Here is a 15,660-nt window from a genome sequence, read left to right as displayed (position 1 = left end):
ATATGTTAGGTTTGTTGGAATGCACCAAATAAAGTATAATACTAAGGTGCGTTTGCAACCCGGGGTCCACTGTGCAGAGAAGAAACGTGCTGCTAAGCAATGGCAGAATAGATGGCGGGTGAGCTCCGAAAACACACTGGTTAAATGTCACCCGATGTGAACAGTGGCGAACTCTGTTGAACCACAGAGCCACGGCAACAACGTAAAGGACGCCGTTCCCTTTTAATTATCACAGGGTACAGCAGATATAGTGCAAGTGAGTTTACTTGACTCTGCCCCTAGAACGCTGGGGTTAGAGCCGGACCGGACCCACTATGCGCATGGCGTTGCACTAGCGATGCCACTACTTGGTGCGGACTCTAACTCCAATCTCCCTAGTACTCATACACAACCAGAGGGTAGGGGATCATTAGGAGCTTGCACCAGAGTCATTCACACATGCACATACATCACATGTCATGGTCTATACTAGCGCATGGCAGTGAGATCCTTTTATAGATCCCAGTCTGCCAGAACCTTGCTAGTTGACCAATCCAGACTTGCTTGACGACCTGAGCACCTGACTGCCGACCACCAATGAGTGGTCATCTCATGGGCAAGCTCAGCATGTAAATCCTGGACTTAGTCTCAGGAACATCTGCTCGCCGCTGTGTAATGCTGGTTGCTATAGCTGGACCGGGAAAGGCAGTAGCAACCAAATGCAAAGCTTAAGTCTGAGCAAGATGCTGAGACTGATGTCTCTGCTGAGCAGGAACCACTGTGGCCGAGAATGAATGGGAGACCGCAGGAGAAGACACAGCTTGGGATTCTTCCTGTGTAGAGGGAGAATTCTGTCGCCTAACAGTATTTATATTAAAGGAGTTATGAACAAAGTACATTTTAATTAATAGATCTTGGAATAATAATCCATTCCACAATTAGAAATGTTAAAAATGTTCCTGAGATAAACTAGTAAATGTGTCCCTGACCGACAATGGAGAGCTACTCCACTTCATGGTATGCATACATCAAAGCTCCTGGCTAGAGGAGGAACAATAAGTTCAGGAGCTGTTTTATCACAGGAGAAAGTGTTTCTGTCGCATCACCAGTCATTTGAGCACTTCATAAATCTCATCAGTGGCATAAGAGTTCAGTGGGCATTGGAGCATCAACGTTACTGGCTTGATTTATAATAAGCTCAGAAGGTTGGAAATGCAGCAGAAACACTCCCTCCTGTGACAAAACAGGCAGGGAAATGTATTATCTCAAAAAGCAGCATCTGTGAGTGACTTGTATTTCCTCCATTAGCCAGGAGCTAATGTGCATGTGCAGATCATGAACTGGAGTAGCTCTACATGGTCAGACACTGCCATTACACAGTATATAGCAGGGACATATTTCTAAGATTATTTCTGCACTGGAACATTTTTTTTTTAAACGTCTAGTCCTGGAACTTATATTATTCCAAGGTCTATTAGTTAAAATCCTTTAACTTTACAAATGATTTAAATGGATCCTGTCACTTGATTTATGATGCCTAAACCATAGGTTGAATCAAAGTCTTACTGCACAATTGCAGCCCGATATTTTTTTCTGTTGTTGCAGAGAAAATATAGTTTGAAGATTTGGGTGGGGATCAAAGGCAGAGACAAGGCTAGTCCAGTTTTGTCCCTGGTTGGCTTCTTCCACTACCTCTCCAGGTGATTGACAGGTTTCTTATAGTAAGAGACCTATCAATCACCTGGCAAAAGCCAGCCCTTGGACATTCGAGGTCCTCTTCGCCTCTGTACTAGTCTGTAACTGAAAAGTTTGTTTTTCTATGAAACTCTTCAGCATTTCAGAGAAAATATAAATCGAAAATCCGGCCGAGGACCATAGGTGGAGATAAGTTGCCCCCGGCTATCTTTTCCCATTGCCACTCCAGGTGATTGATAGGTCTCTCCCGATGATGTGGGCAGCATGAATAGAGTGACGGGTTCCTTTCAATTTATCAATTGTCCACAGAATTTTTATATGATGTCATTAGCCTGAACAATGCACAGTCTGCTGCTTGTTTTGCAAAAACGATTTGTCATTTGAATGTCTGGTGCTCACATTCCTTTTTTTTTTGCGAAATGTGTATTTCAGGAATGGTGTGGGAGAAAATCTCACTGTATCTAGCAAAGTGTAAAAATAAAAGGCAAAAAAAAAATAAAAATGAAAAAGGGCTTAATTTTAGAAAATAATCTAAGTTCAAAAAGATCATTGGGAAATTCTAATAAAGGAGCCCATAAATCATACATTATTATATAATATTAATATTAACCCCATGAGCACTGAGCTATTATGATCAGAAAAAAAAAATTGCTGAGCGGTGAAGGACAAATCAGGCTTTTTTACCAACGGCTTGATGTAAATGTTTTATAGTAAGCATTTGTTTTTGTTTATGTACATAAGTCCCCAGGGACTCAATGGCGAAGAGGCAGAGAGTTTTCAAAGCCATGCCATAAAACATGATGGATGTTCCAGGCGCCATTTATGTGATTTTGCCCCCACTTCTGCTCTAACTACTTATAAAAAGTTATTGATGTACAGCATCCATTTTCATTCACAAGTCCCTGCAACTATGGGGGGAGCGGAGATGTTCTCGTTTAGTGTGATTGTATGGAATGTGTCTAACACTGGAGGGAAGCTCGGTCATGATTGATATTTTTACGTTGTGTGACAAAGCAGCTGGATTGACTTAAGCATTCATCACCCTCTCGGTTGGTGCTTATGATCATGTGTTTTCAATTCCGTTCTTCTCTACGGTCCTAACACTGAGATCTTTGTCACAGAGACCACTGGTCAGACGTAATGTGGGAAGAAGGATTTCTTGGGTGGTATTTAGGCATCTTCTATTCATTCATGCCGGTTCACGACCTCAAGTTGATCCAGTAAGAAAACGCACTTTGTCTCGTTCAGAGACGCATGTTCTCGTACATAACTGTGAAGATATTGATAATTGTGTTCATTTTTGTTGGGTCATTAATCCTATTTATCTTGAATGTCGAGGAGCAAGTTTGGTTATTTTGGCAATGAACCTACCGTGGTAATATTGATTTGCTTACAAAAACATATTATCGTAAGAATACCTAAGCTTTTTTTCTTATTATTTATTGAACAGTCTTTACAAAGTGATCAATCTTTATAATGTACTTCATTATTGTATCATGCTTCCTTTTCTCTCAAATTCAGTGCAGAAAGGGCTGTTTTGGCTGCCTGGGTCGTGCACTTAGAGTAGCTGTTTTGAACTTCCGGTCTAGTAAACATCTATACTCCTGTGTGAGCCTCTCTTCTCATCCTCCATTCTCAGACACTAATTACAAATACTCTTGCTGTCTGAGCACAAGGCGGGGACCAGAGAAGATCACACAGATTTATGGATATTTACTAGACCTGCAGTTCAAAACAGCTACACTAAGTGCATGACCAAGACAGTTAAAACAGCCTTTTCAGCAGTGTTTGAGATAAACTGAAGCAAAATAACACAATGGAGTAAATTACAAATATTTGTAACTTTGCAAAAGCTGATTAAAGATTACATTAAAAAAAAACTTTACTTACTCTTTATGCAATGGCTAAACTCTAACAATGTCTTAGGAGGCTTCTATTGAATATATTAAATGGATGCCTTTCATAGATGCCATACATTTGCATCTGTCACTCAATCCTCAATATTCTGTACAGTCAAACTCGGACATATACCAAAGAGGCATTCTTTTGTCCTGAGACTGATAAATGGAGGCCTATTGACCTTTTTATTCCATGCATGGAAGCTTTCTAGGTGCATACAGTGAACTTCTAATACTGCCTAAGAGGAGAATTTAGCATCCCTGTACTCTAGAAAACTCCTGTTAAAATGTCATAGGCGGTATTTGTGACAAATTTTGTGACTTTTGCCCTTCTTCTCTGGACCTTTTTAAAAAATGTTTTAGGGTTTAGTAATAGGAGGTGTATTCTGCTACCGTTCTGCAGATTGAGTATAAAGGACGCCAAATAAATACTGCACATTGTAGCTAAAATCTATGCCCACTCAAAGCTGGCGTTCATTTCGATGGCACAACAGACCCAACATGAGCCAAATTTATTGAGAGGAAAGGGTCTCTTAATAAATTTTACCCTTCTTACTCCAGAACGTGCTAGAATGAAGAATGGTCATCAAACCTCTAGTCTTGATAAATTCTTGTCTCACAAAATGTAACCTTCATGCACATGTCAGAGCCATAGGCACATTATGAGCCACTGTATAGTGCCAACATGCGGTGCCATGGAATGGAGCAATGTCAGTAGGAGTAAGAATTCTAGTGGACAATAATAGAATGTCTGATGGAACACGGAATTATATTCTTTGGGCAGTTTCATACAAAATTTGATAAATATACCTCTTTACAAAAGAGGAGGGATACAGAAGTAGTGTAGGACACAAGCTTTAAAAATGGTGCTGTAGACGTAACGTAAGTTTAAGGGAGATCCTGTGAAAGCAACTTTTCACCGATCCACAGGTTAGGTGATAATAACTGATCCATAAGGGTCTGACCGTTGGGATCTGCACTGTTTGGCAACAGGCTCATTTTTCCCAAATGAATGGAGCAGGAGGGCACAAACCAGACCACCACTTCACTCATTCTTTGTGCAGCTGCCAGAGAAAGCAATGGAGCAGGGGGCAAGCATGATAACTGCTACTCCATTCCAACAGTAATAAAAGTTCCCTTTTCTGCCGATAGGCACTGGTCCCAGTGATTGGACCTCCGCGCATCAATGGGTTATAACTTATTATCACAATCACTTTAAGCAGTGCACCCTAAGTCACATCAAATAAAATAATGTCCTCACAAGGCTTCAGGGTAGAATGTAATGTATCAATCTTTAGTAGTAATTTGTTATTCTAGTTGAAAAAAATCCTCCTACTTCCATTTTTCCTCGTTCCCAAAGTGGCAGGTCCTTCAAAGAACTTTTAACTATTTAAGGCGGTTGTCTGGGACTTTTTCATTGATAGGCTATCCTTAGGGCAGGACATCAATGTCTGATCGGTAGTGGTGCATCATCGACGGAATAGTGGCTGTGGCCGGGTACCGCACATCCACCCACTATTGATTTGACTAAAGATAGGTCATCAACGTTAAAGCCCCTCTAACATTAGCAATATCATTTTCACTCTAGGAAAATTGTAAAATATGTAGTGATTGTAAAAATACTTTACTTGTAGTGGTGAGTTTGGTCAGCGTAGGTCCATGAGTATTGTTTTTCACGACTTGTATCGATACTTCATAAGTTTCTCCTGGTGCAAGTCCTTGCTGTTCGAAAGATGTGACAGAGCTTTCTAAACTGGTGCTTATCTCTCCATTCTGTTTCTTCTGCAATAAAGTAATATTGTAACAATAAATGAAATAGGAAAAGCTTTGGAGAAAAATGCAATAAGAGACTAATAGTGAAATCATTTTGAGAAAAAAAAAACTTTTTGAACTATCTCGAAACTGTTTTGGTCCAGGGGCAATTTTGAGGGGTTATTCTTCAGAAATGGTAATTCATCTCTGATGTGGTGCACATAGTACGCCATCAAACATCTGTGCAGTTATTAAAAAATAAAATGCACCACTTAATGCTAGAAGTCAGCGACACCCTATGGGGGCAAAACTATCTCCAAAGAACACATTTCGTATTGAATGAATCCTTTATTGTTCATGATTGATGTAGAAGTAGAACTGACTGACAAAAGGATGTAGCAATCATGGAAAAATGCTGCGTGTCGTAACGGTTGGTTTCCAACAAACCAGGACGTTTCATAACATAAACTTTTCTTTTAAAAATAACATTTTGCATCTAAAATGTTTCTTATCTGCGAGGCGCCATGAACTCCTGAACAATATATTCATATATTTTAAGGTATGCAATGGAAATTGCTTTGGGAATGGGACAATTTGGTGAAATACGACGAATGTTCAAATATTATTTCATATAAATTGTGATTTATTGGATATATTTTATTTTTCACATTAACAGCTGTAAGCTTTTTGGGATTTTGACACAAGGGCTTTTATCAGAAACTCTATTTTTTTGGTGTCATTACGACACCCAATAGACTCATAATCTACCATTGAGGGGCTCGAACCTGTCCAAGCTTCATGTCTATCTAGGATGATTGATGGTGAATATTCATCGACACTAAATAATGTCATCAAATGATGCATCTCCAACAGTCAGAACCACATTGCATACAGTTCCTCAGGTCACCATGTAAGGAGGTCTACAGTATGTGGTGACTTTTCGATCTGGATATTTGCCATATTTATGCCCGATAAAAAGAAAATATGTATTTTTCTTACTATATTCTGGAAGATAAGTTTCCAAGTATCAAAGGAAATATCTAAAGGATCCCACTCCACATCAACAGAAGTTTCCTTTATTGTTTTAAACCGTAGATCATCAGTGGTTGGCAGGTCTGTAAAGATGATATATATGTTAATATATAGATGATACTAGTAATTAAAATACATAAATGTTATTTTATAAAACAAGCCAAAATAATTAATTAAGAAGATTAAAATGGGAATGGATCCACCATATTGGTTGAGCTGCTCCTGAAGAAATGGCTCCACTCCAGAGAATTACGGTATCTCAGTCACTTATTACATTTTTCACTGCACCTGTTAAAGAAGACGTCTCACCAAAAGTTTTTATTCTCCTAATCCCTCCTAAAAATATATGCAATATAGTGTAAGTGTATTTAAATTGTGATCACTGTCTTCCCCGGTTTTCATTGCCACTCTAGTCCTCTTCTAGCTCACACGATCACAAAAAAGTCTATAAGACCCAAATTTGGCTCCATAGACTTATATTAAAAAAAGCAAGTTTCACTCCATCCATCTCTGTATGAACCAACTAGTTTGATTTCAAGTCACATGGACCAGAAGAGGACCAGACAGGTGCTGAAAACCAAAGATAACTACGATCAGTAAGTATCATAATACATTTACACTGCTACATTATATATTTATTTAGGACAGATTAGAAAAAAAAGTTGTTGAGAAATCTTTGTAAAGGGATTGTCCTGTACCGGATTCTAATTAAAATACTATACTAATTAAAACAAAAATAATTTATAGTCACCTCCCACAGCTGTGCAATTCCAGTGATGTTGGTGTCATTGTTCCCAGAGACTTTTGGCATGTGCTGCCAGCAAATAATGAGAGGCCACTCTTTGGCTGTAGCTCATCAAAATTTCATCAGGTTGGATGTCCATTATTAGAAAATAAGTAAAGAATTCAGGTAATGAGTGGCTACTCATTGTCTGTAACCAGCTTGTTTCACAACAAGTCACGTCAATCTCCGGGAACAGAACAGCCGACATTACTGGATCAGCATCGGTGCGGCAGCAGAGTATCAATTGTCTTTATTTTAAATAGGGTCCTGAGTTTACTAAACTGGGGTTATCTAGTAGTGGACAAGCACTTTAAGCTTGGGTGGTCTACTAGTGGACAAGCATTTTAAGCTGGGATTGCTTAATAATGGACAAGCACTTTAAGCTGGAGTGGTCTAGTAGTGGACAATTACTTTAAGTTTGAGTGGTCTAGGAGTGAGCAAACACTTTAAGCTTGGGTGGTCTAGGAGTGGACAAGCACCTTAAGCTTGAGGGCTCTAGGAGTTGACAAGCACTTTAAACTTGGGTGGTCTAGGAGTGAACAAGCACTTTAAGCTTGAATGGTCTAGAAGTGGACAAGCACTTTAAGCTTGAGTGGTCTAGCAGTGGACAAACACTTTCAGCTTGAGTGGTCTAGTATTGGACAGCACTTTAAGCTTGGGTAGTCTAGGAGCGGACAAGCACCTTAAGCTTGAGGGCTCTAGGAGTTGACAAGCACTTTAAGCTTGGGTGGTCTAGGAGTAAACAAGCACTTTAAGCTTGAATGGTCTAGAAGTGGACAAGCACTTTAAGCTTGAGTGGTCTAGCAGTGGACAAACACTTTCAGCTTGAGTGGTCTAGTATTGGACAGCACTTTAAGCTTGGGTGGTCTAGTAATGGACAAGCATTTTAAGCTTGAGTCGTCTAGTAGGGGACAAGCACTTTAAGCTTGAGTGGTCTAGGAGTGGACAAACACTTTCAGCTTGAGTGGTCTAGTAGTGGACAAGCACTTTAAGCTGGAGTTGTCTAGTAGTGGACAAGCACTTTAAGCTTGAGTGGCCTAGTAATGGACAAACATTTTCAGCTTGAGTGGTCTAGTAGTGGACAAGCACTTTAAGCTGGGGTTGTCTAGTAGTGGACAAGCATTTTAAGGTTGAGTGGTCTAGTAGGGGACAAGCACTTTAAGCTTGAGTGGTCTAGGAGTGGACAAACACTTTCAGCTTGAGTGGTCTGGTAGTGGACAAGCACTTTAAGCTGGAGTTGTCTAGTAGTGGACAAGCACTTTCAGCTTGAGTAGTCTAGTAGTGGACAAACACTTTCAGCTTGAGTGGTCTAGTATTGGACAGCACTTTAAGCTTGGGTGGTCTAGTAATGGACAAGCATTTTAAGCTTGAGTCGTCTAGTAGGGGACAAGCACTTTAAGCTTGAGTGGTCTAGGAGTGGACAAACACTTTCAGCTTGAGTGGTCTAGTAGTGGACAAGCACTTTAAGCTGGAGTTGTCTAGTAGTGGACAAGCACTTTAAGCTTGAGTGGCCTAGTAATGGACAAACACTTTCAGCTTGAGTGGTCTAGTAGTGGACAAGCACTTTAAGCTGGGGTTGTCTAGTAGTGGACAAACACTTTAAGCTTGTGTAGTCTAGTAGTGGCCGAGCACTTTAAGCTTGGGTGGTCTAGTAATGAACAAGCACTTTAAGTTTACAATTTGCCTTCTTTTTCTTCTTTACCTAGTTTCCCATCTCCTTGTTTAAGTGATCAATGTTTTGCCTTTCATTCACTCTGCAGTTCTGATGAAAGAGTTTCTTCCATAAATTGTTTTCAGAAGGAAAAGTACATGTGAAATTGCACTTACGTGTAGCGACCCTGGCGCTTACTGGAATACTCTTTTGGTCCCTCAAGATGGCATACACACGTACAAAGTATTCTACTCCAGGTTCAAGTTCTCTAATGGTGGCTGTTGTCTGGTCTCCAGGGACTCTAAAGTCAAACTCTAAGCCACCGGGACTTGTGGGAACATAAGTGATGAGGTATTGAGTAACTTTGATTTTGTTGGCCCATTCCAGATTCATGGTTTTAGTGGTTACATCTGTCACAATTAAATTTTCTGGGGGTGCCACTGTTGGATTCAACAAAAAAAACAACAACAAAAAACAGTAAGGTTCATTTTTTCAAACCAAAAACCATCTACTATACAATATTAATTATATTGCAAAGCAAAACCTGTTCAGAAAATTGTGTAGAGGAGTATGTGATGCGATAACAGGACGGCACGTCTGCATGTCGCTTTATGTGGCTTTGCTGGTGCAGTCCATATTGTGTACTCAGCACAACGGTAAAGAAAAGACAAACTAGGAAAGTAACGAGGGGCAGCGCTGCTCTCAGGACAGACAAACTAATCTATGAAATATTTATCCGGTGCGTCTGTAGTTTGTTTTTGTTTATTTATTTTTCTTATTTACACAGCGCTCAGAGCGGACAAATAATGGAAAACATTGTGCTGCCGATACATTTATTCCCAATGATCTCTGACCCAGATAAATTTATAATCTGGTTTCCTAACACCACAAAAATACATAAACAGAAAATCACAACGTCCAAAGGAATCCTACACAATCAGAAGGGTCCTACTGGAGGCTCAACCCAGAGGTCTAGGGCCGAGAAACAAAACCTGTAATTTAACATTGAGCAGCAATCTATCAATCTATGTACTATCTATCATCTATCTATCTATTATATATCTATTATCTATGTATTATCTATCTAATATCTATCTATTATATATCTATTATCTATCTATCTATCTATCTATTATCTATCTATTATCTATGTATTATCTATCTAATATCTATCTATTATCTATCTATTATATATCTATTATCTATCTATTATATATCTATTATCTATCTAATATCTATCTATCTATTATCTATCTATCATTCCAAGAAAGAGGCAGCACTCCATTGTTTCAGTGTAAAAATGTGCAGGATTTTAATCAACCCACATGTCTGGGCGACGTTTCGGCTACAAATGAGCCTTTCTCAAGCCTCATTTGTAGCCGAAACGTCACCCAGACATGTGGGTTGATTAAAATCCTGCACATTTTTACACTGAAACAATGGAGTGCTGCCTCTTTCTTGGAATTCTATGAAGTTTGGATAATCATTGGACAGATTGCACCTGAAGATAAGTATTTATATTGTGCTGTTCCTTTTCTTCTATCTATCTATCTATCTATCTATCTATCTATCTATCTATCTATCTATCTATCTATCTATCTATCCTCTATCTATCATCTATCTATCTATCATCTATTATCTATCTATCATCTATCTATCTATCTATCTATCTATCTATCTATCTATCTATCTATCTATCTATCTATCTATCATTTATTATCTATCTATTATCTATCTATCTATCATCTATCTATCTATCTATCTATCTATCTATCATATCTATCATCTATTATCTATTATCTATCTATCTATTATCTATCTATCTATCTATCATATATCTATTATCTATCTATTATCTATCTATCTATCTATTATCTGTCATATATCTATCTATTATCTATCTATTATCTATCTATTATCTATATATCTATCTATCATAGATCTATCTATTATCTATTTTTCTGTTAACTATCTATCTATCTATTATCTATCTATTATCCATCATCTCTCTCAAACCTCAAAAACACACCCAAATCTAATGATCTTTATTACTGGACCTATTATTTATGTACCTGATAAAAGTAGATAGTTTTTGGTTGCTATGGGGATTTACCGATCCATACTACAGTGTCAATAGCCCACAATGGGCAGATATATGTACATGAATGCGACTTTAATTCCAAAAGGTAACGCATCCAAATAAGTTATCTCCCAGAGTGATATTTGGAATTGAGAGACCTCAGTGGTTGATACCTTTTAATGGCTGACTGAAAAGATGGTAACAAATTGCAGCTTTCGAGACTACTCAGGTCTCTTCATCAGGCATAGACTAATACAACATCTGAAGAATCACATATTTATACACAGCAGGACACAGGAATAATGCAATAGGTAAGACAGGTGACTTGAAGCAGAACTATCATTATGGGAGAAGGATAAACAGTGGTGGCTGTAAATATTGGAACAGTTCATAGATACAAAAATGTTTGGCCACTGGTAAATCTATTTTTTTCTCTTTTATTGTGTGGGAATGAGAAGGATGAATCAGATCTTGTGGGGGCTTCACAACACAGAACAGACCCCAATCAGAGGACAATAAAACGTTCACACTCCTTATCTATGAACTGTTCCAATATTTACAGCCACCACTGTTTATCCCTCTCCCATACTGATAGTTCTGCTTCACGTCACTTATCTATGGCATTATTCCTGTGCTATGTTGTGTATAAATATGTGATTCTTCAGATTTTGTATTAGTCTATGCCTGATGAAGAGACCTGTGTAGTCTCGAAAGCTTCCAATTTGTTGCCATCTTCTCAGTTCGCCATTAAAACGTATCAACCACTGAGGACTCTCAAATTTTAATATTTCCCTATCTACTGGCTAACACGGTGCAAATATATATATATATATATTTCCTGCCAGAGTGAAAAGTTCTATCTGGAGGTTGCTTTCCTATGAATCTGCATTCAGCCTTCAAAAATGAGTGGGAACATTAGCCAAGCCAAATACCCATCTGCAGAGGTTCCTTTTTTTAATTGTCCACATCATTACAGAACTGGGTTCAATGCCCTTGATGTAACCTTGGAGGGAGCATATTGGCTCTCATTAAGGAGCAGTATTCGCATGGGGAAAAATATATGCAAAATTCTCTCTATATCAGAGGGTAGAAGACTTTTGCTTGTGCACCTCAATGTCTGGCTCCTTGATGAAACATGACGTGCTCCCGTTGCCGAAATGAACTGATAGGGTGGCTAGCTCCGATAGGGGGCTCTAACGATATATGTGAGCTTGGCCCTTTCCCAATAAACCACAATTCTGCATTTTTCCTCCACGTTTATCTCTGATGCGGCTACAAACGTAAAACCGACTTTGCATAAAACTCTGCATGCTTCGGAAAAATGCAAACAGATGTATTACATTGCAACTCAATATCTAATGTGCAAATTGCTTAGACCCCAACAAAGCTAGATCCAGGTGTGCCAGCCACGGCTCAGAGATTTTTATCATCACGGTTTAAATGGAAATGAGACAAGAGCATAATATGATCCACTCGACGTGCTCCAACAGCGAGGTGTGAAATTTCTGCTTTTCCGTTTAGCGTGAAGCATGCATATTAACTAAAAAAACAAATACGGCCTAATGTTTTTTTAAGAAAAAAATGTTGAAAATGAAAAGATTACTTTACATAAATGGATTAACTGAATAAACTGTACCTTCAGAGCAGAACTCTCCGATAAAGCCTTCATCGCAAACGCACTGTCCATTGACACATTGTCCTTGGTTGTTGCAGTTGTTGAAGCAGGTTAGTTCCCCGCAATTGTCCCCCGTGAATCCTTCGTTGCACACACACTGCCCGTCGATGCAGCGGCCTCTGTTATTACAGTCGTCAGGGCAGCGAAGTTCGTCGCAGTCTTCACCCATGAATAAGTTGTCGCATATGCATTGTCCGTTGACGCAGCGACCTCTGTGGTTGCAATCATTGGGGCATCTTAGTTCGGAGCAATCTTCACCCATGAACCCATCATCGCAAACGCATTGACCATTAACGCATCGACCTTTGTTGTTACAATCATTGGGGCATCTTAAATCATTGCAGTCCAGTCCCATGAATCCGTCATCACACACGCATTGACCGTTGACGCACCGGCCTTTGTTGTTACAGTCGTTGGGACACCTCAGCTCACTGCAGTCAAATCCCATAAATCCTTCATCGCACACACACTGGCCGTTTACACAACGCCCCCTATTGTTACAATTACCAGGGCAGCTCAGTTCACTGCAGTCCTCACCCATAAATCCTTCATCGCACACGCACTGGCCGTTTACACAGCGCCCTTTTTCGTTACAATCACCGGGGCACCTCAGTTCACTGCAGTCCTCTCCCGTAAATCCCACATCACAGACACATTGCCCATTAATGCAACGGCCTTTGTTATTGCAGTTGTTTGGACACCTCAGCTCACCGCAGTCCTCTCCCGTGAACCCTTCTTTGCATACGCACACTCCATTTACACAACGCCCCATATTGTTACAGTTGTTGGGACAGCTCAGCTCACTGCAGTCATCCCCTGTGAATCCCTCATCGCACACACATAGTCCATTAACACATTTCCCCTTGTTGTTGCAGTTGTTTGGACAGGCCAGTTCACCGCAGTCTTCGCCAGTGAACCCTTCTTCACAATAGCATACGCCATTTATACAACGGCCACGGTCAAAACAGTCATTAGGACAAATCAACTCGCTACAGTCCTCTCCGGTGTACGGCTCATCACAGACACACTCATTATCTACGCAACGTCCACGGTTGTTGCAGTTGTTTGGACAGAGGGATTCGCTACAGTCCTCCCCCACAAAGTTCTCATCGCACACACATTGGCCATTCACACATTTTCCATGCTCACCGCAAGGCACGGGGCACACTTCTTCACCACAGTCTTCTCCAGCAAATCCATCAAAGCAAACACAGACTCCATTGACACATTTTCCTTGGTCATTGCAATCATTCAGGCAGGTCCGTTCACCACAGTCCTCTCCGGTATAGTTTGGATCGCAAACACATTTTCCGTCCACACATGTCCCCCTGTTATTGCAGTTTCCTGGACATTCTGCTTCAGTACAGTTGGGTCCTTTCCATCCAGGCTCACAAATACAGCCACAAGAGTCAGTGCTGTAATTCCCACGTCCATTGCAGTAAGGCTTGGTTTCCACTGTACCTGCACAAATGAATATAGTAGGATAATTAAGGTAATGTACTGTAGGTAAAATTTTCAATGTGACATGAAAGGAGCATTTGAATGTTAATATTGGTGACTGATCCTTACAGGGCTTATCCAGGATCACAATATTTTTTACTTTACTTTTTACTTTTAGACAGGTAATTGCTAACTACCTGCCTGTTTTATCCAGCACTGACTGGTTGGTCACATACCGCTCCTGCCGGCGATTCAGCTGCTCCAAGTCAATAGAATAGATCTTCCTCTTTTGGGCTACTCTGTCATGACTGTGATGTCATGTTGATTGACAGCCATTTTCCTGCAGTTTGACAGTGGGGAGATGGCTGTCAATCAAGCATAACATTGGCATTCATGCCCCATCAACAGAGCAGAAGAGAAGCCAGTGCTTTGATGATGTGACAGCAGCAGAAAGTGCAGCAGAGTCACCAGCAGGAGCGATTTGTGACTGCTATGTGCTGGCAGAGATCTGCGTTGGGCAGCACGGCCAGGTAGTTAGCAGCTACCTGCCTGTTAGGTTTTAAGCCCATAGTAAAAAATTAATATAGCCCTGGATAACCCTTCTAAGAAAGGTCTGATTTGTGGAGCTAAGTCACCCAGCACCAATGATGGTACAGAAGTGTGCAGGAAGTACCTCAGCTCCATACATGTCACAGGAACCATACAAGTGGGAGAGTACTAGCATTGCCTTTCAGGGTCACAATACAATGTATGGATCTGTGCCACATCTGGTGCATCGCAGCCTCTTTAATCAGATTGGGGTGTGGAAAGGCAGACTTTTTACTATCCAAGAAGGAGTTTCATCAGTAGACCAATTGTGCAGTTTCAGAATACAGTATGCCCTAAACATGGCTAGGGTAAGCAAAAAATGTATGGTACCACTGGAATGGATGGACACAATGTATTGTTGTTACATACACAAAAGATACACACATGCTATAACTAAGGACCCCAATGGCCTGAAATGCATGAGTTATTTTGCCACCTGTCTACTGTTTGTAGAGTTGTTTGTGATTTGCTTTAAATTTGGAAAAATACAATTTGAAAAGGTTTTATCCATATCCTGATTGTAGGCTCCCATTTCGCTTGCACAAAGGCAAAAATTCATCAGGACTAAAGATTGCTCTACACTTTATTATTCTTATTTTAATCTGCAGATTTTAATAGGACCAGGCATCTGTGTAATGGGTGTGATTGACTCCCAATTTTCTTCCCCGACACATGATGTTGAGGGGTGAAGAAGGATTGGGCCATTAGCAATAAAAATGCCCCATCTGCTTGTTCTTTGTGTAAATAAGCTGCCGCCAAAGGTTCCTGGCATCAGATTTCTCATCTCTCCATAAAGAACACGTGTATACTCCAATGCACCAAGAGTGAGTGTGCATATGTATGGAGGGTTGGCATACATAGAGTGCTGTCAGCTGAATGCTTCTGGTGTGAATCATAATAGCTAGTGTACAATAGTTCAGCAATTATTCTGAACTTTAGAAATAAAGGGTTGGTTGGTTCATGTTGAAATCCTTGCCTTGAGCAAGAGAGCTTGTCTCGCCAATGTCTAAAGGGTAGGAGGTCACTTCTGGAACCCATATTCATCGGGAGAATTTATGCATGATTAATGATAATCAGACCTATGCA

The 15,660-nt window shown here is 40.1% G+C and overlaps 1 protein-coding gene and 1 long non-coding RNA gene across 7 annotated transcripts in view; one reads left to right on the top strand and one right to left on the bottom strand.

The window, feature by feature from the left end:
- The window catches only part of TNC (tenascin C), a 157,721-nt gene that overhangs the window by 77,335 nt on the left and 64,726 nt on the right, over positions 1–15,660 (bottom strand). For all 6 annotated transcript variants that reach the window (XM_077283461.1, XM_077283463.1, XM_077283462.1 and 3 more), the window contains exons 3-6: positions 12,508–14,007; positions 8,968–9,231; positions 6,324–6,439; positions 5,201–5,354 (exon numbers count right to left, since the gene is read on the bottom strand). In XM_077283461.1, coding sequence (XP_077139576.1) covers positions 5,201–5,354; positions 6,324–6,439; positions 8,968–9,231; positions 12,508–14,007 — 2,034 coding nt within the window. The remainder of the gene's footprint in view (positions 1–5,200; positions 5,355–6,323; positions 6,440–8,967; positions 9,232–12,507; positions 14,008–15,660) is intronic.
- Positions 1–15,660, top strand: part of LOC143804899 (uncharacterized) — a 74,402-nt gene that overhangs the window by 54,562 nt on the left and 4,180 nt on the right. The window lies entirely within an intron of this gene.

The sequence above is a fragment of the Ranitomeya variabilis genome, chromosome 2, assembly GCF_051348905.1.
Source record: "Ranitomeya variabilis isolate aRanVar5 chromosome 2, aRanVar5.hap1, whole genome shotgun sequence".
NCBI lineage: Eukaryota > Metazoa > Chordata > Amphibia > Anura > Dendrobatidae > Ranitomeya > Ranitomeya variabilis.
This window is presented reverse-complemented; position numbering and strand designations above follow the sequence as displayed.